Source organism: Hypanus sabinus, chromosome 3, assembly GCF_030144855.1.
Source record: "Hypanus sabinus isolate sHypSab1 chromosome 3, sHypSab1.hap1, whole genome shotgun sequence".
NCBI classification, from domain to species: domain Eukaryota; kingdom Metazoa; phylum Chordata; class Chondrichthyes; order Myliobatiformes; family Dasyatidae; genus Hypanus; species Hypanus sabinus.
Window position 1 is genome coordinate 95,312,405 of NC_082708.1, and position 25,913 is coordinate 95,338,317.

The 25,913-nt window shown below is 42.9% G+C and overlaps 1 protein-coding gene across 6 annotated transcripts in view; it reads right to left on the minus strand.

Moving 5' to 3' along the window:
• LOC132391522 (protein transport protein Sec24B-like) overlaps positions 1–25,913 on the minus strand; it is a 182,597-nt gene that overhangs the window by 36,792 nt on the left and 119,892 nt on the right. For all 6 annotated transcript variants that reach the window (XM_059964821.1, XM_059964820.1, XM_059964822.1 and 3 more), the window contains 3 exons: positions 11,837–11,960; positions 5,815–5,973; positions 657–830 (listed from right to left, as the gene is read on the minus strand). In XM_059964821.1, the coding sequence (XP_059820804.1) occupies positions 657–830; positions 5,815–5,973; positions 11,837–11,960 (457 nt within the window). The remainder of the gene's footprint in view (positions 1–656; positions 831–5,814; positions 5,974–11,836; positions 11,961–25,913) is intronic.

Sequence of the window (25,913 nt, forward strand, 5' to 3'; positions counted from 1 at the left end):
TTGCTCCTATATCATACAAAGACTGCAAATGATGGGATCCATTGAACCAGATGGGGATGTGGGCGGGTGGGAAGAACAGGTGGGACTAGGTAGGGTATGGGGAGGGAATGGGAAAATTGAACATAGAGAGAATAAACTTGGGTGGACAAGTGTGCATACGTGGCAGAACAACTGGGGCATGTGTTACTTGAAAATGGAAAATCCAATATCATTTTATTGTTAAGCTACCTGAGCAGACTATGAGTTGCTGTACTTTCAATTTGCATTTAACCTTTCTCTAGCAATATAAAAGGCTGAAGTCAGACACTCACCTGTCGCAACTTTATTACATCCAAAACATCATTCTTCAAAAGCAGGTTACTTTGAGAACATGTTACCTATTCCTTAATAAAATATGCAAGCCTCACTCTTTCACTACTTCTCATTGTTTAGAAAGTAAAGATAAATAATGTTTAAAACAATGTTTAAAAGCAGGTAGTACCAATAATGTTCATCAGGCCAAGTAGAATTTACAGCATCTTATCAGCAATGAAAAAAATTACAGTCAAAAGACTAATGTGTGGATACAAAATTCAAGCTCAGATATGCTCAAACTACATTAACCAATGTGTACATTACACAGAGATAAGTACTAAATCTATATAAAACACACTTACCTTTGCTTGAAGTGTAAAGCAAAGCAGCCTGAAAACATACAACAGATGAGTCTGCCAGACTTTCATCGATAGACATCTGCACTGCAAATCCTGAATCAGGATTTATATTAGCGAGTGATAACAGATCAGTGGAACGCACAAAGAAGTTTCCGTGAAAAGTGTGAATTGAAAGACCTGTAAATGAAACAAATTATCATGATCTCTGTAATCAACTGAATTCACATGTATGTGAATCACAATATTATACAAATCAATCACTTGATATTGTATCTCAAGCTTCAAGTACAAATGGATAAATCTTACTGGTAAACACCAGCAATTCCATGTTGCATTGCTAGTCCTACCCTTATCATTTTCAGGAAGTTACAAGACTCTGGCATGCAGAAACAGATTTTGGCCCCACCATATCTATCCAACAATTTTGCCCAGATACACTAATCCCATTTGCCTACATTAGGTCTGTATCCTCTTGTGCTTTAACCATTTAAGTATCTGTTTAAATGCATCTTAAACATAATATTTGCATCTGATTCTACTACCTCCATTGGCAACACAATACAGCTATTAACAACTCTGTGTAAAATACTTAGCCATCATCTTAGAAACTCCTTCCTCCAAACCTAAACTTATCCACCCGCTTTGGATACCCCTACCATGGGAAAAATATTGTGACTATCTACCCTGACTGTGCCTTTGATAATCTCAGATATTTTCATCAGGTTACTCTCTGTCTCATTTACTGCAGGGAAAACAATTCCAGCCTATCCAATGTTTCCTAACAACTACAGCTCTCCATTCCAGTCGTCACCCTCCTAGAAACATAGAAAACCTACAGCACAATACAGGCCCTTCGACCCAAAATGCTGTGCTGAACATGTACTTACATTAGAAATTACCCAGGGTTACCCATAGCCCTCTATTTTTCTAAGCTCCATGTACCTATCAAGGAGACTCTTAAAAGACCCTATCGTATCCCCCTCCACCACCATTGCTGGCAGCCCATTCCATGCACTCACCACTCTCTGCGCAAAAAACTTATCCCTGACATCTCCTCTGTACCTACTTCCAAGCACTTTAAAACTGTGCCCTCTCGCGCTAGCCATTTCAGCCCTGGGAAAAAGCCTCTGACTATCTACACGATCAATGCCTCTCATCATCTTATACACCTCTATCAGACCACCTTACATCCTCCGTCGCTCCAAGGAGAAAAGCTGAGTTCACTCAACCTATTCTCATAAGGTATGCTCCCCAATCCAGGCTCCATCCTTGTAAATCTCCTCTGCACCCTTTCTATGGTTTCCACATCCTTCTTGTAGTGAGGTGACCAGAACTAAGCACAGTTCCCCAAGTGGGTCCTACATAGCTGTAACATTACCTCTTGGCTCTTGAACTCAATCCCATGGTTGATGAAGGCCAATGCAACGTATGCCTTCTTAACCACAGAGTCAACCTTTACAGCAGCTTTGAGTATCCTATTGACTTGGACTCCAAGATCCCTCTGATCATCTACACTGCCAAGAGTCTTACCATTAATATTATATTCTACCATAATATTTGAACTACCAAAATGAACCACCTCACACTTAGCTGGGTTGAACCCCACCTGCCACTTCTCAGCCCAGTTTTTCAATGTCCCGCTATAACCTCTGACAGCCCTTCACACTATCCACAACACTTCCAACCTTTGTGTCATCAGCAAATTTACTGACCCATCCCTCCACTTCCTTATACAGGTCATTTATAAAAATCACGAAGGGGAAGGGTCCCAGAAGAGATCCCTGAGCAACACCACTGGTCACTGACCTCCATGCAGAATATGACCTGCCTACAACCAGTCTTTGCCTTTTGTGGGCAAGCCAGTTCTGGATCCACAAAGCAAGGTCTCCTTGGATCCCATGCCTCCTTACTTTCTCAATAAGCCTTGCAGAGGGTACCTTATCAAATGCCTTCTCGAAATTCATATACACATCTCTTGCTCTACCTTCATCACTGTGTTTAGTCACATCCTCAAAAAATTAAATCAGGCTCGTAAGGTACGACCTGCCCTTGACAAAGCCATGCTGACTACCCCTAATCATATTATACCTCTCCAAATGTTCATAAATCTTGCCTCTCAGGATCTTTTCCATCAACTTACCAACCACTAAAGTAAGACTCACTGGTCTATAATTTCCTGGGCTATCTCTACTCCTTTCTTGAATAAAGGAACAACATTCACAACCCTCCAATCCTCCGGAACCTCTCCTGACCCATTGATGATGCAAAGATCATCACCAGAGGCTCAGCAATCTCCTCCCTCGTTTCCCACAGTAGCTTGGGGTACATCTCATCTGGTCCCGGCAACTTAACCAGCTTGATGCTTTCCAAAAGCTCCAGCACATCCTGTTTCTTAATATCTACTTGCTCAAGCTTTTCAGTCTGCACTGCTACCACCAAGATCCTTTTCCATAGTGAATACTGAAGCAAAGTATTCATTAAGTACTTCCGTTATTTCCTCTGGTTCCATGCACACTTTCCCACTGTCACACTTGATAGGTCCTATTCTTACACATCTTATCCTCCTGCTCTTCACATACTTGTAGAATGCCTTAGGGTTTTCCTTAATCCTGCCCGCAAAGGCCTTCTCATGGCCCTTTCTGGCTCTCCTACTTTCCTCCTTAAGCTCCTTCCTATTAGCCTTATAATCTTCTAGATCTCTAACATTATATAGCTCTCTGAATCTTTTGTATGCTTTTCTTTGCTTCTTGACTAGATTTATTAGTCTTTGTACACCAGTCTGTTCCTATCTCTCTCCAATGCTATTGTAAAGGAAATAGAATTATGATCACTATCTCCAAAATGCTCTCCCACTGAGAGATCTGACATCTGACCAGATTCACTTCTCAATACAAAATCAAGTACAGCCTCTTCTCTTATAGACTTATCTACATATTGTGTCAAGAAACCTTCCTGAACACACCTAACAAACTCCACCCCATCTAAACCCCTTGCTCTAGGGAGATGTCAATTGGAATCTGGGAAATTAAAATCTCCCATCATGACAACTCTGTTATTATTACATCTTTCCAGGGTGTTTCCCTATCTGCTCCTCGATATCCCTGTTACTATTGGGCGGTATAAAAAACACCAAGTTATTGACCTCTTCCTGTTCCTAATCTCCACCCACAGAGACACCGTAGACAATCCCTCCATGACGTCCACCTTTTCTGCACTATCTCTGATCAACAGTGCCACAATCCCACCGCTTTTGCCCCCTCCCTGTCCTTTCTGAAACATGTAAAACCCGGCACTTAAAGTAACCTTTCCTGTCCCTGAGCCATCCAAGTCTCTGTAATGGCCACCACATTATAGCTCCAAGTACTGATCCACGCTCTAAGCTCATCCACTTTGTTCCCAACACTCCTTGCGTTAAAATAGACACATCTCAAGCCTTCGGTCTGAGCACATCCCTTCTCTATCACCTGCCTATCCTCACTCTCGCACAGTCTACAAGCTTTCTCCATTTGTGAGCCAACCTCCTCTTCCCCAGTCTCTTCAGTTTGGCTCCCACCCCCCAACAATTCTAGTTTAAACTCTCCCCAGTAGCCTTAGCAAACCTCCCCACCAGAATATTGGTTCCCCTGGATTCAAGTGCAACCCGTCCATTTTGTACAGATCACACCTGCCCCAAAAGAGGTCCCAATGATCCAGAAATCTGAATCCCGCCCCAATCCCTCAGCCACGCATTTATCCTCCACACCTCATCCTATTCCTATTCTCACTGTCGCCTGGCACAGGCAGTAATCCTGAAATTACTACCTTTGCAGTCCTGCTTCTCAACTTTCTTCCTAACTCCCTGAAGTCTTTTTTCAGGACCTCTTCCCTTTTCCTACCTATGTCATTGGTACCAATCTGTACCACGACCTCTGGCTGTTCTCCCTCCCACTGTACAACATCTTGGACGTGATCTGACCTGGGAGACAAACTACCACCTGAGTTTCTTTCCTGCATCCACAGAATCGCTTGTCTGACTCCCTGACCATAGAGTCCCCTATCACTATTGCCTTCCTCTTCCTTTTTTTTAAAACCCTTGGGGGGACACTTTGGGGTTCTCACGTTTAACTGTCATTCATTCTTTGTGGCACTTCTCTATTTTTGAGGATGTTTTCAAAGAAAAAGCATTCCAGGATGTATATTGTATACATTTCTCTGACATTAAATTTGAACCTTTGATCCTATCCAATCTCCATTCCAGGCAACATCCTTGTGAACTTCTTCTGCACTCTTTCAAATGCTACAATATGATATTCCAAGTATGGCATAACCAATGTTTTATATAACATAGATACAGCATACACATAGACCAATTTATCAATGGTGATCAATAGTCTTCCTGAGCTGGTCTCACTTGCCTGCATTTGGATAATAGTCCTCTAAATCTTTCCTGTTTATCTACCTACCCAAACGTCTTAAACTCCTGTTACACGCAATGTCTCATCCTTTGAAGGCAAGCATACAGTCAACCATACAGGCTGTCAAAAGCCTTGCTAAAGTAATGTGAATTATATCTGCCTTCACTGAATTTCTTAGTTACCTCTTCAAAAACATCTCAATCAGATTTTTGATTAAGCTCTCTCCTCACACTAAACCATATTAACTCCTGTGGATTAGTTGCCACCTTTCAAGGGAATACAAATCCTCCTCCTCAGAAGTTGTTTCAATAATTTCCCTTCTATTAATGCAAGACTGACTTGTCCGTACTTTCCTGGCTTATCATTATTGCCCTTTTTGTAAAAGGGAAAAAACAATATTTGTTATAATCCAGCTTTCTGGTATCTTGCCCGTGGCTAATGAAGATGCAAAGATCTAGATTAGGGCTCCAGTAATCTCCAAGCATCAAGACCTGGGAATTTATCCACCTTAACGTGTGCCAATATCTCCAACACTTTCTTCTTTCTGACACAGACATGTTCCAGAAAATTTGCGTACTTCACTCCTAACTCTCCCACCTCCACATTCTTCTCCCTGGTAAATAGTGATGAGAAGTATTCATTTAGGATCCCTTCGCCCCAGCAATCATGATAGATGTAATGAAAAATGAATGTTTATAATAATGCACATTTAAATAATTTGTATAGTTTTATTGAAAGGATATTCAGACACACACACACGATATTACCTTTTGTGCAGCGTATCCTCATAACCGCTTCAAAGCCAATTTTTCTCACGAGGTAACGTTTGAGGTCTTTCTGAAACTTCTCAGCCTGGGCAGGATTGTGAATGTGATGGAATGATGGATAATAGAACACTGATCCAGCAGAATATTTGGACATACAAGCTGTTAAAACACAATATTTATAACAAACTAGTGTCAAATTTATTATTAGTCACTGGTAGACTGCAGTCATTTTGAAAAAAAAGGTGAAAAGCTAATATACAATTAATCCTAAACACTTTAATTATATCAAATTGTACATAATGTGGTCTCTAGCCATTTGACACATCAATATAGTACAGTACCATTTCATAAGAACATGTTTTTATAAAGCAATTATACTGCTGGCCTTTCCTTTCAGCCGTACACATAAAGAACAGTAATGGATCATTCGACTCATATGTCTACTCTGCCACTTAAATGACTCAATTCTGCCCAGGCTTCAGCATCCCACCCACATCCTACACTTTCTTTTCCTCACCACCAGCGAACAGCAATTGCACTGTGTTTCCATTGCAAATGAATGTGAATGTGCAAGCATGGTTAATAAACCTGTAAATTGTAGGCAGTATAGTGGACAGTGAAGAAGGTTATAAAAAAATTACAGCGAATCTCCATGGTGGAGGACATGTCTAACCTGCAAAAGGAAGATGATATGAATGCGATGGGAGGTGAGGACCTCAATACAATAGCTATCACTAAAGAGATAGTGCTGAGTAAACTTGTGGACTGAAAGATAGACAAGTCCCCTGGTCCTGATGGAATGCATCCCAGGGTACTGATAGAAATGGCAGAGGCTATAGTAGAAGCTTTGGAGATAATTTATCAAGATTCTATGGACTCTGGGTAGGTCCCAGCGGATTGGAAGATGGTGAATGTCACGCCACTGTTCTAAAAGTATGTAGGCAAAAGGCAGGTAACTATAGGCCAGTTAGTTTAACATCTGTAGTTGGCAAAATGCTTGAAGCTATCATTAAAGAAATAGTAGGGCATCTGGAAAGAAATGGATCCATCAAGCAGACACAGCATGGATTCAGCGAAGGCAGGTCCTGTTTGACAAATTTACTGGAGTTCTTTGAGGATATAAAGAGCGCAGTGGATAGAGGGAAACAGATGGACGTTATTTACTTGGATTTCAAGAAGGAATTTGGTAAGGTGCCACATAAAAGACTTATCCATAAGACAAGGAAGCAGATGATGTAATATCATGGATAAAGGATTGGTTAACCAATAGAAAGAAGTTGCAGTTACAATTGCAAGAAAAAGTTTGTAAACCCTCTGCAATTACTTGGTTTTCTGCATTAATTACTCATAAAATGTGGTCTGTTCTTCATCTCAGTCACAATAATAGACAAACACAAACTGCCTAAACAAATAACACAATTATTTGTACTTCTTCTCACTAATACTGAGCATATCATTTTAACAATTACAGTCTGGATTCAAAAAAGTAATGTGAACCTCTGGGTAATGCCTTCTGCAAATGCTATTTGGAGTCAGGTGTTCTAATCAATGAGAAAAGATAGGACGTGTGGGTTGTAGAGGTGAACTGCCTAATAAAGAAAAACACACAAAGTTAGGTTACTAACAGAGCCTGCTCTTCTCAAGAGAGATCTGCTTATGTGCACCATCCTCAATCAAAACAATTTTCAGAGGACCTTTAAACAAAAATTGTAGAGATGCATGAAGCTGGAAAAGGCTACAAAAGCATTTCTAAAGACCTGAGTGCAAGAGAAATTGTTTACAAATGGAGGAAACTCAGTACCGCCGTTGCTCTCCCTAGTTGTGGCCATCCTGCAAAGACCACACCAAGAGCACAATGTACAATGCTGAGCTGAAGGAGGTGAAAAAGAAACCAAGAGTAACAGCAAAAGACCTGCAGAAATCTCTAGAACTTGCTAAAGTCTCTGTTCATATGTCCACTGTAAGAAAAACTCTGAAAAAGAATGATATTCATGGAAGGACACCACAAAGGAAACCATTGCTCTCTAAAAAAGACATTGCTGAACATCTCAAGTTTGCTAAGGATCTCCTGGATATTCCACAACACTTCTGGAACAAAGATCTGTGGACAGATGAGACAAAAGTTGATCTTTTTGTCAGAAATGCACACTGCTATGTTTGGAGGAAAAAAGGTATTGCATACCAACACCAAAACCTTATCCCAACTGGGAAGCATGGTGGAAGGAGCATCATAGTTTGGGGCTGCTATGCTATCCCAGGGCTCAGAGAACTTGTAATTGTTGAGGGAACAATTAATTCAAAATTGTATCAAGCCATTTTACAGCAGAATATCAGGGTAGCAGTCCGTCACCTGAAGCTTAATGGAAGCTGGATGATGCAGCAAGGCAATGATCTGAAAAGCAAGAGTAAATCAACAATTGAATGGTTTAAAAAGAAAAAAAACCTGTGTTTTGGAATGGCCAAGACAGAATCCTGACCTTAACCCAATTAATGATGCTGTGGTGTGACCTGAAGGCAAGATATTCTAGAAATATTGATGAACTGGAACAGTTTCATATGGAGGAATGGTCTAAAATTTCGCATCACCATTGTGCAAGCCTGATCAGCAACTACAGGAAATGTTTGGAGGAGGTTACTTTTGCTACTAAAGGAGGTTCCACCAGTTATTAAATATAAGGGTTCACTAGGCTGGACTATGAATGATTAAACAATGTGTTCAATAAAGACATGAAAAATACAATCATTTGTGTGGTATTAGTTTAGGCAGATTTTGTTTGAGCAATTAATGCAGAAAGTTAGGTAACTGCAAAGTTTCAAGCTTTTTCTTGTAACTGTATATCTAAAATAACTTTTGGTATCCCCTTTGATATTTTTGGCTAGCTTACCTTCATACTTCACCATTCCTTTCCTTATATTTTTTTCAGTTGCCTTCTGTTGGTTTTTAAAGGCTTCACAATCTTCTAACTTCCCACAAATTTGTACACTATTATATGCACTCTCTTTAACTTTTATGCTGGCTTTGATTTCCCTGGAGATCCACAGTTGTCTCATGCTGCCTTTAAAATACTTCTTCATTTTTGGGGTATATCTATCCTGTGCCTTTTGAATTGCCCCCAGAAAATCCAGCCAATGCTGATCTGCTGTCATACCATTCTAATCAACTCTGACCAGCTTCTCTTTCATGCCCATGTAATACTACTGTAGCGGTGTGCTACACGCAGCGCTAAAATTACGACACGGAGTCGGTAACTGCAGTCGAAGGAAAAAACTTTATTCGAAAACTTCAGCCTCACTTTTAAGCCTCTGTCAACCGGCCCCCCATGGCGCAGAGGCTCCAAAGCTCTGTGCTCGCAAACCCCTGTAGGCTATCTAATTGTGAGTCGGTTCGGATACGCTAGGAAATGGGTCGCCACACTACTGAACCTATAGAACCTCTTTTTATTGATTTGATTTCTTTTTTTTTAACAGAGCCACCTCACCCTCTCCTGCCTACCTGTCTGTCCTTTCAAGACAATGTGTATTCTTGCATGTTAAGTGCACAATGATGTGCCACATTTCAGTGATGCCCACAATATCATACCTGCCAATCTTTAACTGTGCTACAAGATCATCTACCTCATTCTGTATACTGCATGCATTCAAATACAACACCTTCACTGTTGCATCTGTCACTCTGTTTGATTTTGGCCCCATGCTACACTTCACCTCATCCTGCTGACTGTAATTCTGTCCAATCATCTGCCTGTCCATCCTCACAGAATCACTACACATTGCTCCGACTTGCATACCAACTGCCCCATCCGCAGCCCTATCACTCTGGTTCCTATCCCCTTGCCAATTTAGTTTCAACCCTCCCTAAAAACTCTTGCAAACCTGCCCGCAAGGATATTGGTCTCCTTCAGGGCCAGGTGTAACCTGTCTTTTTAATACAGGCCATATCTTCCCCAAAAGAGATCCCAATGATCCAGAAATCTGAAAGCCTGCCCCCGCCCCGCACCACTTCCTCATCCACTCATTCATCTGTACTATCATACCATTCCTGCCCTAAAAAGCACGTGGCACAGGGAGATTACTATCTTCGAGGTCCTGCTCTTCAGCATTTTCCCTAACCCCCTATACTCAGTGCACAGAACATCTTCCTCCTTCCTATCTATGTCATTGGTGCTAATGTGCACCAGGACCTCTGGCTGCATACCACCCCTCTTGAGAATCTGCTGCAGTCATTCTGAGCTATGATGAACCCTAACACCTGGGAGGAAACACATCACCCTGGCTTCTCTTTCGCAGCCACCAGATTTCCTGTCCTGTTCTTAACTATCAAGTCTCCTCACACCACCGCTGCTTGATTTTACCTTCCCTGTGGAGCCACTAAGCTAGACAGTGTGCCACTTGCCTGGTTGCTGCTGTGCCCTGGTAGGTCATTCTCCCCAAAGGGGTATACTTGCTGCTGAAGGGAAAGGTCAAAGGGGAACTCAGCACTGACTGCTTACTCCCCTTACTTCTCCTGTCACTCATCTACTGTCTGAAGCCTGGGTATGACCTCCTCAGCAAGACTCCCACATCTTACAAGCATGAAGTGCTGAACCAACATAAAGGGGAAGTTAATGGCATGATCCTTAACTGCATTAATGAATAGAGGGACCTCAGGGTTCATGTGCATAGCTCCCTAAAAGTGGCAGCACAGGTTGATAAGAGTGTAAAGAAGGCATATGGGATGCTTTCCTTCAATCACTGAATTCAAGAGTCTGGAAGCTATGTTTCAGCTTTATAAAACTTTGGTTCAGACAAATTTGGGGTACTGTGTTCAATTCTGGTCACCTCCGCCAGTGCAAGCTTTAGAGAGGATGCAGAAAAGGTTTACAAGTAAGCTGCCTGGCTTAGTAGGCATGTGCTACGAGGAAAGATTGGACAAGCTGGGGTTGTTTTCTCTGGAGTGGCAAAGGCTGAAGGAAGAATTGATGGAGGTTGATAGAATTTTGTGAGACACTTACAGACGGCCAGTATCCTTTTCTCAGGATTGAAACGTCTAGTACTAGAGGGTAGCTATTTAAGGTGACAGGAAAAGAATAACCTAGGACAGCATGAGCAATTTTGCAAGGAGGAATGGGCAAATCTTGCTCCATCACATTGTGCAAAACTATCAGAATTAGGCTTAATATCACAGGCGCATGTCATGAAATGTGTTAATTTTGTGGCAGCAGCATGATATAAGAAAAAATGGATTTACACTATATCTATATATATACACACACACACATATCAAATGGTTAAATTAATTAAGTCGTGCAAAAGCAGAAATGAAAAAGTACTGAGGTAGTGTTCATGGCTTCAATGCCAATTCAGAAATTGGATGACAGAGGGAAAGAAACTGTTTCTGAATCGTTGAATGTGAGGCTTCAGGTTTCTGTACCTCCTTCCTGATGGTAACTGTGAGAAGAGGGCATATCCTAGGTGGGGTGTGGATGCCGCCATTTTGAGGCACTGCACCTTGAAGATGTCTTGGATACTATGGAGGCCAGCACCCATGACTAATGTTTCAGCTCTCTGCAGTTTACGTCAATCCTGTGCAGTACCCCGACCTCACTGATGCAGGCAGTCAGAATGCTCTGCACCATACATTTGTAGAAATTTGTGTGCTTTAAGTGACATCAGACACTTATCCAAAAAGATTCCTGGCTGTAATAGTTGTGAGAGGTGGTTCAACTAAGTACTGAGAAAAGGGGGATGAATATTTTTGAACTGCTGACATTACAGTCTTTGATTTTTTTTTGTTTTTCATGCTTTACAAAATTCCTTGTTTTTAGGCTTTACTGGGGAGAAAAAAGGAGCATGTGATTTACAAATAAAAATACTCAGTTAAATTGATCAAAATCCTGGTTTTAACAAAAGGGTTAGGAGCTAAATACTTTTATAAGGTGCCGTAAAAGCTTTGTGTGCTGTTTAAAGTTAAAAGTATTCAAATTCTTTACTGATTTGACAAGTATATTAATTAAATTATTTAATAGCATAAAAATTCCCTTACCAAGTGAAGCCAAGTCAGAATATTGTCCACTCAGCAGAAAGAGATCCACAGCCACCTGCTGGCTTGAGCAATCCAAAGCAAACTTTTTATAAAAGTCTGTGGCTGGACCAAGGTGCTGCATCCCCTTAAATGAAAATAAGTAATATCTCAGAAATATTTCACTCAGAAAATACTTTATGAAAATAACTTTAATAGCTTTGAATTATTGCAAAACAAGGATCATGTTGACTGTGTGGAAAACACCATGTATAGTTCCACTAACTGAGAAGGGCCAACTAAAAGTCTTAAATGACTACCATCCAGTGGCCTAACCTCACACATCATGACGATCTTAGAGAGGCTGGCCCTGGCTCACCTCCAACTCCTGGTCAGATGAACTCCTGACCACCGGTCAGATCGGCCCTCGACCCCCTGCAGTTTGCCTACCAGAACCTCACTGGGGTCGGTGATGCTGTCATCTACCTGGTGAAAAGAACCTACTCCCATTTGGATAAGCAGGGCAGCACTGTGACGATCATGTTTTTTGATTTCTCAAGTGCCTTCAATCCCATAGTGCCCTCATTGCTGGGAGAAGAGCTCCATTCAATTCAGGTTTGCACTTCCATTGTATCCTGGATTACGGACTACCTGACTGGCAGACCAATTTGTGTGGTTTCAGAGCTGTGTGTATAGCTGTATGGCTGGGGCTCCATACAGGACAATATTGATACCCTTCCTGTTTACCTTGCATACCTCAGACTTCAGATACAACATTGAGTCATGCCATCTGCAGAAATTCTCTATGACTAAGCAACAGCTGGGTGTATAAAGATGGATGAGAAACTAAATACAGGGTCCTGGCGGAAGACTGTTCAAATGGTGAAAGCTGAATCATCTGCAGCTCAACAAAGTAAGGCTAAGGTGATGGACTTTAGGTAGACTAAGTCTGCACTGCTCCCTGTTACTATTGATGGTGAGGACGTGGATGTGGTGAAGACCTACAAGTACTTGGGGGTTGTACCTGAATGACAGACTTGAATGGAGCATCAACACAGTGTCTCTGTACAAGAAGGGCCAGAATCATTTCTACTTCCTGAAGAGACTGAGATCCTTTGGAGTATCCAGGCTTCTCCTTCACATGTTCTTCCAGTCTGTTGTCACCAGTACAATCTTCTATATGGTGGTGTACTGGGGCAACAGACTGGATCAACACAAGTGGTGCCAAAATGCTCAATACACTGATTAGAAAGACTGGCTCTGTTACAGGAGTCAAACTGGACACACTAAAGGCAGTGGTAGAACAAAGGACCCTCTGGAAAATCCTGGCAATTCTGGACAATGTTTTTCACCCTCTGCATGCCACCTTGGCTGAACAGAGGAACACTTTTAGTAATACACTAAGACAAATGTGCAGCTCCAAAGAGCACTAAGTGAGGTTATCCTTACCTCCAGCCAATAGGCTCTATAATGAGTCAACCTATAGTTGGGAAAGTGATAACCCCCTCCTATTAGACTGCTTGAGGAAACATTTCTTATTCTTTTTTACTTCCCTTCTAATATTTGTATATTGGTATGTCTGTGCACTTGCAATGCTACTATGACACTGTAATTTACAATAAGGTTTCTATATTTATCTGTCTATCTGGAATGATTTATTTAGGGCTGCCACGTGCTCTGCAGCTGGACAATCACCCCCCACCAAGTCTCAGAAATTGTTCTGATCATTCAATTCTTCCTAGTTTACTGAATAAAAGCACTGACTGTGGTGAACTGCACTTAACTTGGGTAATACTGCTGTGCCTGATTTAAAGCTCAAAGTCTGAACACATTAGTACTCTGACCCATTCAACTTTGAAGCAAGTAGCTCCTCAAGCACCAATCACCTGATACAACATAACCATTGATATGAATGATAATTTGTAAACTTTCATCCAAACAACCATGCATGCTTCTTGCTCTAAATCTCTATCCCTGCACTCATGTTGTAACTAATCTCTGCCCCTACACCTACTCCAAATTTTCCCCACCAAAGTCTTTAATTGTCCCATAGATAATTCCCATCACCTCGGCTCTATAGTTCAATTGAACAGTCTATTCCATGTGGGAATAACTCTGCGTGAATAAAAAGGTTCTCAGTTCAAAATGTCTTTTACGAGTGGAAATAATCGCTGACCATCTCTCTCCTGGCAGTTGTTTGAAACTGGCTCAGATTGTTCAAAATCTTGATGCTCTTTCAAACTCAGGATCATCTTGAAACTCCACCAACTTATCATCATTAAGACTCTGTACCTTCATCCTTGTCACTGCTTGACACTACTACTCCGCCTGTTGCCAAAATCTTCATCTTCCCGCTGTCTGCATGTCTAACCTCCATCTTGCTGAGCCTGCCCCATCATTCAGAATCACTGCCTGCTGCCCTTGCACTACCACAATCTTACTTATTTTTGGTATACTTGAATTAGCTGACATCCGGGTCTTAGGTATTGTAGTGCAAAAGCCTATTGCAAGAACCCCATACAGAAGGCAAAGCTGCAGACAGGTTGCCAGTGATTTTAATGATTTAAGTGTCTTATTGACACTTACAGACATTTCTCTTCAGTAATTCCAAGTATCTATGATCTACAGTATATTTATTTCCAACATGGCTAGTACCAAAACAGCAGAATGGTTAGAAAATTTCAACCAGTAACTTCTGCGATTAAAAAACTATTCAAAATTCGGATTTCTTGCAGATAATGCCTTTCAGAGAGTTTGTGTTGTGTTAGTAATTCACCTGGGGCTCCATGGTGACATTCAAATAACTGCTAAGTAAAACTGTGAGAACTTCCAGATTTTCTAGAGAATTTCTGGCATGGTGACATTCTAGGAGAAAAAGTCCTTCCACATATCTAAACTCAATCATTTATCTTGGATGAGAAAATCATCCTGGTGGAGCTTGCAGTAGCATGGGAGGAAGGAGGGGAGAAGGCTCACGAGAGGAAGTGACATCTGGTTAGCCAGTGACTTCCAGGAAAGATTGGAAGGCAACCGAGAAAGGTTGGTGACGCTGGAAAGACAGCTGACCTCCAGGAAAGACTGGCACAGACGTACAAGTCTAGCAACCTTGTGTGCAGCACTCGCAAGAGGGCACCATACAAACTATGGATGAACTAAATATGCAATATCCCCAGAGTCCTCGGGGAGGGGGGGGGAATGAAAAACTCAATAGGACAGGCATAACGACAATGGCCAGGACTGGAAATACGATAATGAGAAGGCTCAAGCAAACAATACTGACCAGGGAGGCATTCATTGCAAAGTGTCATTGCAGCAAAACCTGCAAAGGCACCAAAGGCCTCAAAATACAGCAAAGCAGGTCCAGCTGTGGAACAAAGGTGACTCAAGTGCAATGCATGGACTCAACACCCGGTGAGATGATGGAGAACTCCAGCCAGGGAGCATCCCACACAGCTGAAGATCTCCCCACATCTGAGCTGTCCCAGTGCAAAAGAAGGGGCCAAGTGTCCCCTTTGACACCCTAATCCATTCATCAAGGAAAGAGAGGATCACCAGAGCATGGATTTTGGAAACAGTTCCGATGACTACCTGGATTTCATCTTGAAAGCTACATTAACAGGATCTGTCTACAGGAAAACTGACTCCCTCACAACTATTGTGTTCAACTTAGTTAAAGATTGATTCGGGCCGATGGAGAAGAAGGGGGATCTTAAACCATGATAGCAACCAAACAGGAGGGAAAGGGCGATTTGCTATTTGAGAAAAGAGATAAAGATCCTGAACAAACAACTCAAAAACAGTTTGCCTGATGAAAAAGGTGGTGCTAAAACATCTAACTAGCAAATTGAGGGAACAGCTGCACAAGATCAGGAGAGTGGAGCAGCTGCGAAAGTGAAGGGAAAGAAAGCCAGAAGGAGAGTGCAGTTTGTTAAAAACCCATTCATGTTCACCAGGGCTCTTCTTAGCCAGCAAAAGTCTGGCACCCTAACCAGCCCAAAGCAGGAGGTAGAAGAATTTCTGCAGAAATCACACAGTGGTCCCCATAGAAATCAGGGACTAGAATTCAGTCCAAAAGTCCCCCAACCAAGAATCCCAGCAACTGAGCTGAATGCAGCAGAACCCACGTAGCAGGAGGTCCAGGATATCATCAGGAGAGCTAAGTTATCTGCTGCCCCATGACCAAGTGGTATACCCTATAAGGTATATAAGAAATACCCCAAACTCCTCCAGAGGTCATGGAAGATAATGAGGAAGATTTGGACCAAAGGCTCTATTCCACCAAGCTGGTTCCCAAGGAAGAAGTTCCTCCACAATCACCCAGTTTAGGACAATCTCCCTCCTTAGCGTGGAGTGCAACACATTCTTCTTCCTGTTTGCGAGAAGGCTGACCTCAAGCTTAATGGAGAACCATTATATCAACACATCCATCCAGACAGGTGGCATCCTAGGTTTTTACGGGAGCCTTGAACACACCTCAATAATCAGCCAGTTGATCCATGAGGCCAGGCAGAAGAAAGGCGACCTAACAGTAAACTGGTTAGACTAAGTCAGTGCCAATTTCACACATCCTCATCCAAGTCGTCCTGGACCACTACCATATCTCACCAGTAACACGAGACAAGATCACCAGCTACCTGGGGGTATTCAAGCAACACTTCACTTCAGCCCACTTTACAACCAGGTGCCAAGACCTCCAAACAGGGATTCCAACTAGCTGTACCATTTCCCCCATATTGTTTATCATTGGTTTGAACCACCTCATATCAGCAGCAACAGATATAAACCAAGGCCCAGTGTTGGAGCTGGGCATCTGACAACCTGCAATAAAGGGATTAATGAATGACATCACAGTAACCACTGTAACCCATGTCCAAACAAGATGGGTATTGGAAACTCTGGATAATGTCACTACCTGGGCTAGGATGACCTTCAAGGCCAGGAAGTCCAGATGCATGGTAATCAAAAAGGGTAAGGTTGCTAGTAAGTTCAGTCTTCAACTATGGGAGAAGTCATAGAGGACAACCCAATGATGGACAGCACGAACATCACCAACGCTGTAAAGCAGACTGAAGAGTGGCTGAAGAATTTCAGACATGGCTGTACCAACATGATCTTCTACCAAGGCTGCTCTGGCTTGTCACAGTGTACAAGTTCCCCTGACCACTGCAAAATGCATCGAGAGGAAAGTCAACCAGCACCTGCAGAGGTAGCTGGGAATCCCACAAAGTTTTTCTTCATTGGGACGTTACATAAGATCTGGCCAGCTACAGCTGCCATTGTCATTGGTAGTGGAGGAGTTCAAGGTGGCAAAGTTTCGAGTTATGTTAATGCTGAGGGGCTTTGATAACAAGGTAATAAATCAAGCAAGATTTACAATGAAACTGGGCCACCAACTCAGCCAAAGACCAAACCTGCAATTGAGAGACATCATTGGCAATCCATGCCTAGGACAGCAAGGTCTCGGCTCTGCACACTTCCATGATGGGGGAATGCAGGTGGAAGGGACAGGCGTGACATGGTCCAGGGAGAGGTATGGAACCGTGAGAAGGAAAGGTGGGTATCGAAGGCAGTGGAGTTGGGGGTCACAGGGCGCCTGGACGTAATGGGATCTACCCAAGTGCAAGATCACTTGGGCAGAGCTTTGGAGACTGGAGCCCTTCCACATTTCTTTCTTCCTGCTGTCCGTGTATGACACTCTCCCTACACCCATCATCGCTGTACACATGGAGGTTGAGACACCAAATGCAAGCTTTGTGGTCAGTGGGTTCACTGGCAGACATACTATAAAGATGTAAAACAGCTTTAAAACAAGGACCATAAAAAGTGACATCACGACAAGGTCCTGCTGTCCCTTGCTGACACACTGGTGCAAAGACATATAAAAAGAGACCAGCTGGCAGATAGGCAAACAGGGCAGTCATTTTCATCAAGGAGAGGGCACGCCAGTCATATCAAAGAGACCTAAATCCAATCTGCATCATGGGAGATGAGGGTCGATGTGGAGAGGAAGCTACAGTTCCTGGAGGTGGTGCAAACTACACTTTGACCAGACATCGTACTTTGGTCCACCGAAGACAAGAGAATCATTCTGGTGGAGTTCACAGTACCATGGGAGGAAGGATGTGAGGAGATTCATGAAAGGAAGGCCCTGAAGTACCAGTCCTTGGTCCTTAGTCTGGGAGTGCAGGGACAAAGGACGGCAGACATGGCCATTCCCCGCGGAGATCAGCTGTAGAGGGTTCCCAGCAAGGTCGACATAGAGATTGCTGTCTGCGCTGGGCCTTGATGAAAAGAACAAGAACCAAGCAGCTCATAGGATGGGGGAGGAAGCAGAAAGAGCCTCTTGCTGGATATGGAGCAGGCGAGTGGAGTTGAGCTGGAAGTCAGGAGCAGATGGGCAGTGACTTGCCACCACTGCTGGCCCGCCAACTGGAGAGTGTAGTGGTTAAGGGTTGAAACACTCTGTGAAGGTTGGGCACCACCTGACGACATCTGCCCCTGGCCAAAGGTGACGGTTACCTCATCAGGTAACTGAAGAGAGCACTCTGGTGTATGATGCAAGCAAGTGGGATGTAATGCCAGCCGTGTATCAGCAAGATCACTTACTTTGTGAATCACATGCTCACCACATAGTAAAAATGCCTGCAGAGGTAGGACCGCTTGGCAGACAAGTCAATCTCTCTTATAGGGATTCATCTCTGAATACTGGAGAAGTAACGGTTCTTCTGTAGAATAATGGAAGCGCCAAGTCCAAGTATGACTCAGCTGTACAAGGTGCAGATGGAAAGGGCAGGAGAGCTACAGTAAAAGCAGTTAAAAGAGGAGGACTTTCAGTGAAGACAGACATGACTCCAGGATCTGCTGCCTCCATGCTGCCATGGTCCTAAATATCCATGAAGAACATTCTTCAGGAAGCAAATGGTGCAGCCAGAAGTCAAGAACAGCTTCAGGCCAATGATAGAAATAAGACAAAAAAGAGCTGGTATTATTGCACATTGATAACATGAAGTTGAGAGCAAAAAACAAGCCACTGGAAGAACTCAAATGATCAGGAAATATCCATGAAACAAAGGGATAGCCAAAATTTCAGGTCAAGACCTGCATGAAGGGAACAGACAGGAGGTTCCGTGGACAGATTGTGGAGGCAGATGTTGGTAAGACCTCAGATAAAGTTAGTAACTAGTGTCCTGAGCTGCGTATATTTCAATGCAAGAGGAATCATAGAAAAGCCGGATGATAGTGGTGAAGATGAGATAGTTGGTTTATAAACAGAGGCAATGTATAGTGAGACTCTTAGCAAGGAGAGGTTGATGATAGGGCAAAATTGAAGTCAAAAGGATGGATTGCAAAGTAAATGTGGACAAAATCAAAAAGGGTGAATACAGGGCTGAAGGTGTTATATTTGAATGTGCACAGCATACGGAATAAGGTAGATGAACTTGCAGCACAGTTGCAGATTGGCAGGTATGATGTTGTAGGCATCACTGAATCATGGTTGAAAGAAGATTGTACCTGGGAACTTATGTCCAAGGATACACATTGTATCAAAAAGACATGCTAGAAGGTAGAGGGAGCGGCGTTGCTCTGTTGGTAACAAATTGAATCAAATCATTACAAAGAGGTGACATAGAGTCAGAAGGTGTTGAATCATTGTGGACTGCAAGGGTAAAAAGACCCTGATGGGAGTTGTATACAGACCCCCAAAAAGTAGTAGGAATGTGGTCAACAAATTACAGCTCGAGATAGAAAATGAATGCCAAAAAGGCAATGGTACAATAATCATGGGGGACTTCAATATGCAGGTAGATCAGGAAAACTAGGTTGGTTTTCGAGAATGCCTGTGAGATGGCTTTTTAGAGCACTTCGTGGTTGAGCTCGGGAGCTCAACTATCCAGGATTCTGCAATAAACCAGAATTGATTAGAGAGCTTAAGGTAAAAGAACACTGAGGGGCAAGTGATCATAATGTGATCAAATTCACCCAAAAGTTTGAGAAGCAGCAGCTAAAGTCACATGTATCAACATTACAGTAAAGGGAATTACAGAGGAAAGACAGAGGATTTGGCAAGAAATGATTTAAAAAGAACACTGGCAGGAATGACAGCACAGCAGCAATGGCTTGAATTTCTGGAAGAAATTCAAAAGGCACAAGATATACATTTATCCCAAAGACAAATAGTATTCCGAACAAGATGACACAACCCTGCCTAACAAGGGAATTCAAAGCCAACATAAAAACCAGAGAGGGCACATAATAGAGCTAAAATTACTGGGAAGTTAGAGGATTGGGAAGCTTTTAAAAACCAATACAACGTAACTAAAAAAAACTCATTAAGAAGGTAATGATGGAATGTGAAAGCAAGCTACTGATATTATTAAGGAGGATACCAAAAGATTCTTCAGATACATAGAAACATAGAAAACCTACAGCACAATACAGGCCCTTCAGCCCACAATGCTGTATTGAACACGGACTGACTTTAGAAATTACCTAGGGTTACCCATAGTCCTCTATTTTTCTAAGCTCCATGCACCTATCTAGGAGTCTCTTAAAAGACCCTATTGTATCTGCCTCCACCACCGTTGCCGGCAGCCCATTCCACACACTCACCGCTCTCTGAGTAAAAAACTTACCCCTGACACCTCCTCTGTACCTGCTTCAAAGTACTTTAAAACTGTGCCCTCTCCTGTTAGCCATTTCAGCCCTGGGAAAAAGCCTCTGATTATCCACAAGATCACTGCCTCTCATCATCTATCAGGTCACCTCTCCCTCCTTCGCTCCAAGGAGAAATGTTCATTCAACCTATTCTCATAAGGCATGTTCCCCAATCCAGGCAACATCCCTGTAAATCTCCTCTGCACCCTTTCTATGGCTTCCACATCCTTCCTGTGGTGAGGAGACCAGAACTGAGCACAGTACTCCAAGTAGGGTCTGACCAGGGTCCTACATTACCTCTCAGCTCTTGAACACAGTTGATAAATACCAATACACCATATGCCTTCTTAACCACACCGTCAACCTGCGCAGCAGCTTTGAGTGTCCCATGGACTCAGACTCCAGGCTCCCCCGATCCTCCACACTGCCATGAGTCTTAACATTAGTACTATATTCTGTCGTCATATTTGACCTACCAAAATGAACCACCTCAAACCTATCCAGACCAAACTCCATCTGCCACTCTTCAGCCCAGCTCCGCATTCCATCAACATCCCACCGCAACCTCCGACAGCCCTCCATAGTATCCACAACACCCCCAACCATCAGCAAATTCACTAACCCATCCCACCAGCTCCCCATCCAATTCATTCATAAAAACCACGAAGAGTAGGGGTCCCAGAACAGATCCCCAAGGCACACAACCAGTCACCAATCTCCATGCAGAATATGACTCATCTACAACCACACTTTACCTTCTGTGGGCAAGCCAGTCCTGGATCCACAAAGCAACGTCCCCTTGGATCCCACGCCTCTTTACTTTCTCAATAAGCCATGCATGGGATACCTTATCAAATGCCTTGCCGAAATTCATACACACCATATCCACTACTCCACCATCAATGTATTTAGTCACATCCTCAAAAAACTCAATCAGGCATGTAACGGCATGACCTGCCTTTGACAAAGCCACACTGACTAATCCTAATTGTATTATGCTTCTGCAAATGTTCATAAATCCTGCCTCTCAGGATCCTCTCCATCAACCTACCAACCACTGAAGTGAGACTCACTGGTCTACAATTTCCCGGGCCATCCTTACTCACTTTCCTGAATAAGGGAACCCTCTGCAACCCTCCAATCCTCCGGAATCTCTCCCGTCCTCAACGATGATGTAAAGATTACTGCCAGAGGCTCAGCAATCTCCTCCCTTGCCTCCCACAGCAGCCTCAGGTACATTGCATCTGGTCCTGGAGACCCATCCAACTTGATGCTTTCCAAAAGTTTCATAAAGTGTAAAAGAGAGGCGGGAGTGAATATTGGACCACTGGAAAATGACACTGGAGAGATATTAATGCTGGACAAGAAAATGGTGAATGAACCAAATAATTGTTTTGCGTCAGTTTTCACTGTGGAAGACACTAGCAATATGGAGGAAGTTCCAGGTGTCAGGGGTCATGAAGTGTGTGAAGTTACCATAACTAGAGAGAAGGTCCTTGGGAAACTGAAAGGTCTGAAGGTGGATAAATCACCTGGACCAAATGGTGTACACCCCAGGGTTCCAAAAGAGGTGGCTGAAAGATTAGTAAAGATTTTCAAGAATCACTAGATTCTAGAACGTTCCAGAAAAATGGAAATTTTTAAATGTCATTCCACTCTTCAAGAAGAGAGAGAGATAGAAGAAAGGAAACTATAGTTAGTCTGTGGGTGGGAAAATGCTGGAGTCGATTATTAAGGATGAGGTCTCCAGGTTGTGATTATTCGGGCAGTGGGCGATTCAGCCCTCTTGTGCTTCTTGATCTTGTCACTTGAGATTCAGTGTCACGCAACCCTGCCACTTTGATCTGGCCCATGCCTTCATTAACCAGGTGCAACCCTTGCCTTTATTGGATCATGCCCCTCCTTACACAAGTCATCGAGTTTGTGTAGGTGAGGCCAAGGTTAATCGGTGTGTGCTTGGGGTTAGTAGGGGTGTGTGCCCCCTTGGACCTTAGAATTAGGTTTGAAGGTAGGGCTGATGGATGTATATGTTGGGTTGGGAGAGATTAGGTTGTGGAGTTTTGTGTGTGGTGAGCATGTAGGGCTCTGGTAGATGGGGTAGTGTAGTGACTGTGGGTTTGTGGGGGTGTGGCCAAGGTTAATCGGGGTGTGCCTCAAGTTAGTGGGTGTGTGTCTCCCCTTGGACTTTAGAATTAGGTTTGAGGGTAGGAGTGACAGATGTATATGTGGGATGGGAGAGGCAGGGTTGCGGAGTTTGGTGTGGTGAGCTATGAGGTGCTATGGCGGATAGGGCACTGTAGGGTTAGGGTTAGGTTGTGGAGAGGATGTATTCCATGGTGGGAGAGTCCAGGACCAGAGCACACAGCCTCAGAGTACAGGAGTATCCTTTTAGAATGAAGGTGTGGAGAAATTTCTTTAGCCAGAAATTGGTGAATCTGTGAAATTCTTTGCCACAGGTAGCTGCGAAAGCCAAGTATGTATATTTAAGGGAGAAGTTGATTGGTTCGTGATCGGTCTGGGCATGAAGGGATACAGAATGCAGGACACTGGGACTGAGAGGAAAATTCAATCAGCCACAACGAAACGGAGAAGAAGAGTCGATGGGTCAAATGGCCTAATTCTGCTCTTTTCTCTTACGGTCTTATGAAGAATGTAAAGGGGAGTTTGTATAGAGGCACGGCAGAAGCTAGCAAGTGATTGGTGTATCCAGTCGAGAAGGGGTTTAACGATGGAGCCAGATTAGGGAGGGAAGGATAGCAATAGCAACAAAGGATGGGAATTACGGAGAAGAATACAAGGGCTGAGGAGAAACCGCTGTTACCTCCATGTTATTTTCAGCGACAGACCTAAAAGATAATTGGAGAAAGGATAGCAATTGAAGAGATAAAAGGAGAGCTTTAGATTTATGGGTCATTGGGATCAGTTTGTTGGAAACAAATTTCAACTGCTTGAAAAAGTAGAAAAGGTGAAGAAATCTTGAAATTGTTTTTCTTAATCAGTACATGGCAAACTAAAGAAGAAAGGGGAATTCCAAATATATCCTCTCTTGGATATCACAGGCAGGAGAGGGCGTAAAAGAATCTAAAGACAAAGAGAGAATGTAACAATGTAGACTCCCTAGAGGACTGTATAAAATGCAGGAATTAAATGAAAGTCAAAGTTAGAAAAGCAAAAAAAATATTGGCAGGTAACATCTACAAAGGTGAACTTTTAATATATTTATATGTAGTATGAATAGAAGGGGGAAAACAAAGGAGGAAATATTTCCTTATAAAAGACTGCAGTAAGAGCCTGTGTGCGTAGGCAAACGAGGTGTATTTCCAAGAGAATGTTTTTCATCTGTATTCACAGAAGCAAGAGATGAAATGAATCTCTAATCCAAGGAGGAACTTTAACTGGAAGTGATAAGTAGAGAGTGGATATATAAAAATTAGCTAATATCTTTAGAAGTGAATAAATCTTCAGAATTGCATGTATGCTTCTGGGGCGGCATGGTAGCATAGCGGTTAGCTCAACGCTTTACAGATGCAGTGACTTGGGTTCGATTCCTGCCGCTGCCTGTAAGCGCTTTTCCCCATGGGTTTCCTCTGGGTGCTCCGGTTTCTTCCCACAGTCTAAAGACGTACCAGTTGGTGATTGTGAATTGGCTCAGATGAAACTGGGAGGCGTGACTCGAAGGGCTGAAAGGGCCTGTTCCACACTGTTTGTCAATAAAACAATGGAGCAGATAGCCCAGAATCTTAGCCTGTGTTGCTTAATCTTATTAAAGGACTTTCACGAGGAAGTGGAAGGTTGGATTTGTAAAACTGCAGATGATGCAAAAGTTAGTGGAGTTATGGACAGTGTAAAAGGTTGTCATAGGTTACAACAGAACATTGACAGGATGCACAACAGATGGCTTTGAAGTAGCCGATGGAGTGCAACCCAGAGAAGTGTGAAATGATTCACTTTGGAAGATCAAATTTGAAGGCAGAATACAGGGTTAATGGCATGATTCTGCAGAAACAGAGCAATCTTGGGAGTTCACATCCGTAGATCCCTCAAAATTGTCAGTCCTGATGAAGGGTCTCGGCCTGAAACGTCGACAGTGCTTCTCCCTATAGATGCTGCCTGGCCTGCTGCGTTCCACCAACATTTTCTGTGTGTTGCTAGAGTGGATAGCCAAAGACTTTTTTCCAGGGCAGAAGTAGCTAATACAAAGAGGCATAATTTTAAGATGATTGGAGTAAAGTATAGGGGACGTCAGAGAGAGGTGAGTGCATGGAAACCCTGCCAGAGGCAAATACATTAGGGGCACTTAAAAAAACTCTCAGAAAAGTACATAGATGATAGAAAAGATGACTACAGAGGAGGGAAGGGTTAGATTTATCTTACTTCTATAGATGTACAGTGGAGAATATGTTGTCTGCTTGGATTATGGCCAGCTATGAAAACACCAATGCTGTTGAACAGAAAAGCATACAAAAGTGGATACACAGCCCAGTTCATCACAGATAAAGCCCTGCCCATAACTGAGCACATCCACTGTAAGGCAGCTTCCATCAGCAAAGATTCCCACCATCCAGGCCATTCTCTCTGCTGCCATCAGGAAGTAGTGTACAGGACCCTCAAGATCCTCACCACCAGGTTCAGCAACAGTCATTATCCATCCAGCTCTTGGACCAGAGGGGCTAACTTCACTCATCCCATCACTGAACTGATATCACAACCTACGGACTCACTTTAAAAAACTTTTCATTTGACATTCTTGATATTTTTTGCTAATTTATTTATTATTTTTTCCATTTTTAATTTCTTTTTGTATTTGCACATTGATCATTTGCTCGTCCTGTTGGTTCTTCATCGACTCTATCATATTTCTTGTGCTTACTGTGAATTGTCGCCTGAAGATGAATCTCAGGGTTGCCGACAGGTTTACTAGAGCTGTTGAGAGGGGTTTAAACTAACATGTCAGGGGAATGGGAACCAGGATGATAGAGCTGAGGATGAGTCAGCAGGTTTACAAGTGCATGATGAGTGCAACATGAACATAAGGACGGACAAGCAAATGACTGGGTACAAATGCAAAGAGTTAAATTGTACCACAGAGGCAAAATTCAAAAGGGTGAAGAATGCAGGACTGAGCGTGCTGCATTTAAATGCATGTAGCATTTGGAATAAGGTGGATGAACTTGTGGCGCAATTAGTAATTGGTTGGTATGACGTTGTCACATCGCTGAGTCATGACCGAAAAAGGCGGCCATAGTTGCGAGCTTAACATCAAAGGATATACTTTGCATCGAAAGGACAGGCAAGAAGACATAGGTGGTGGTGTGGCTCTGTTGGTAAGAGATGGAATTACATCTTTGGAAAGAGATGACAGAGTCAGAGAATGTTGAATCTTTGTGGGTAGAATTAAGAAACTGTAAGGGTAAAAAAAACATTATGGAAATTATATAAAGGCCTC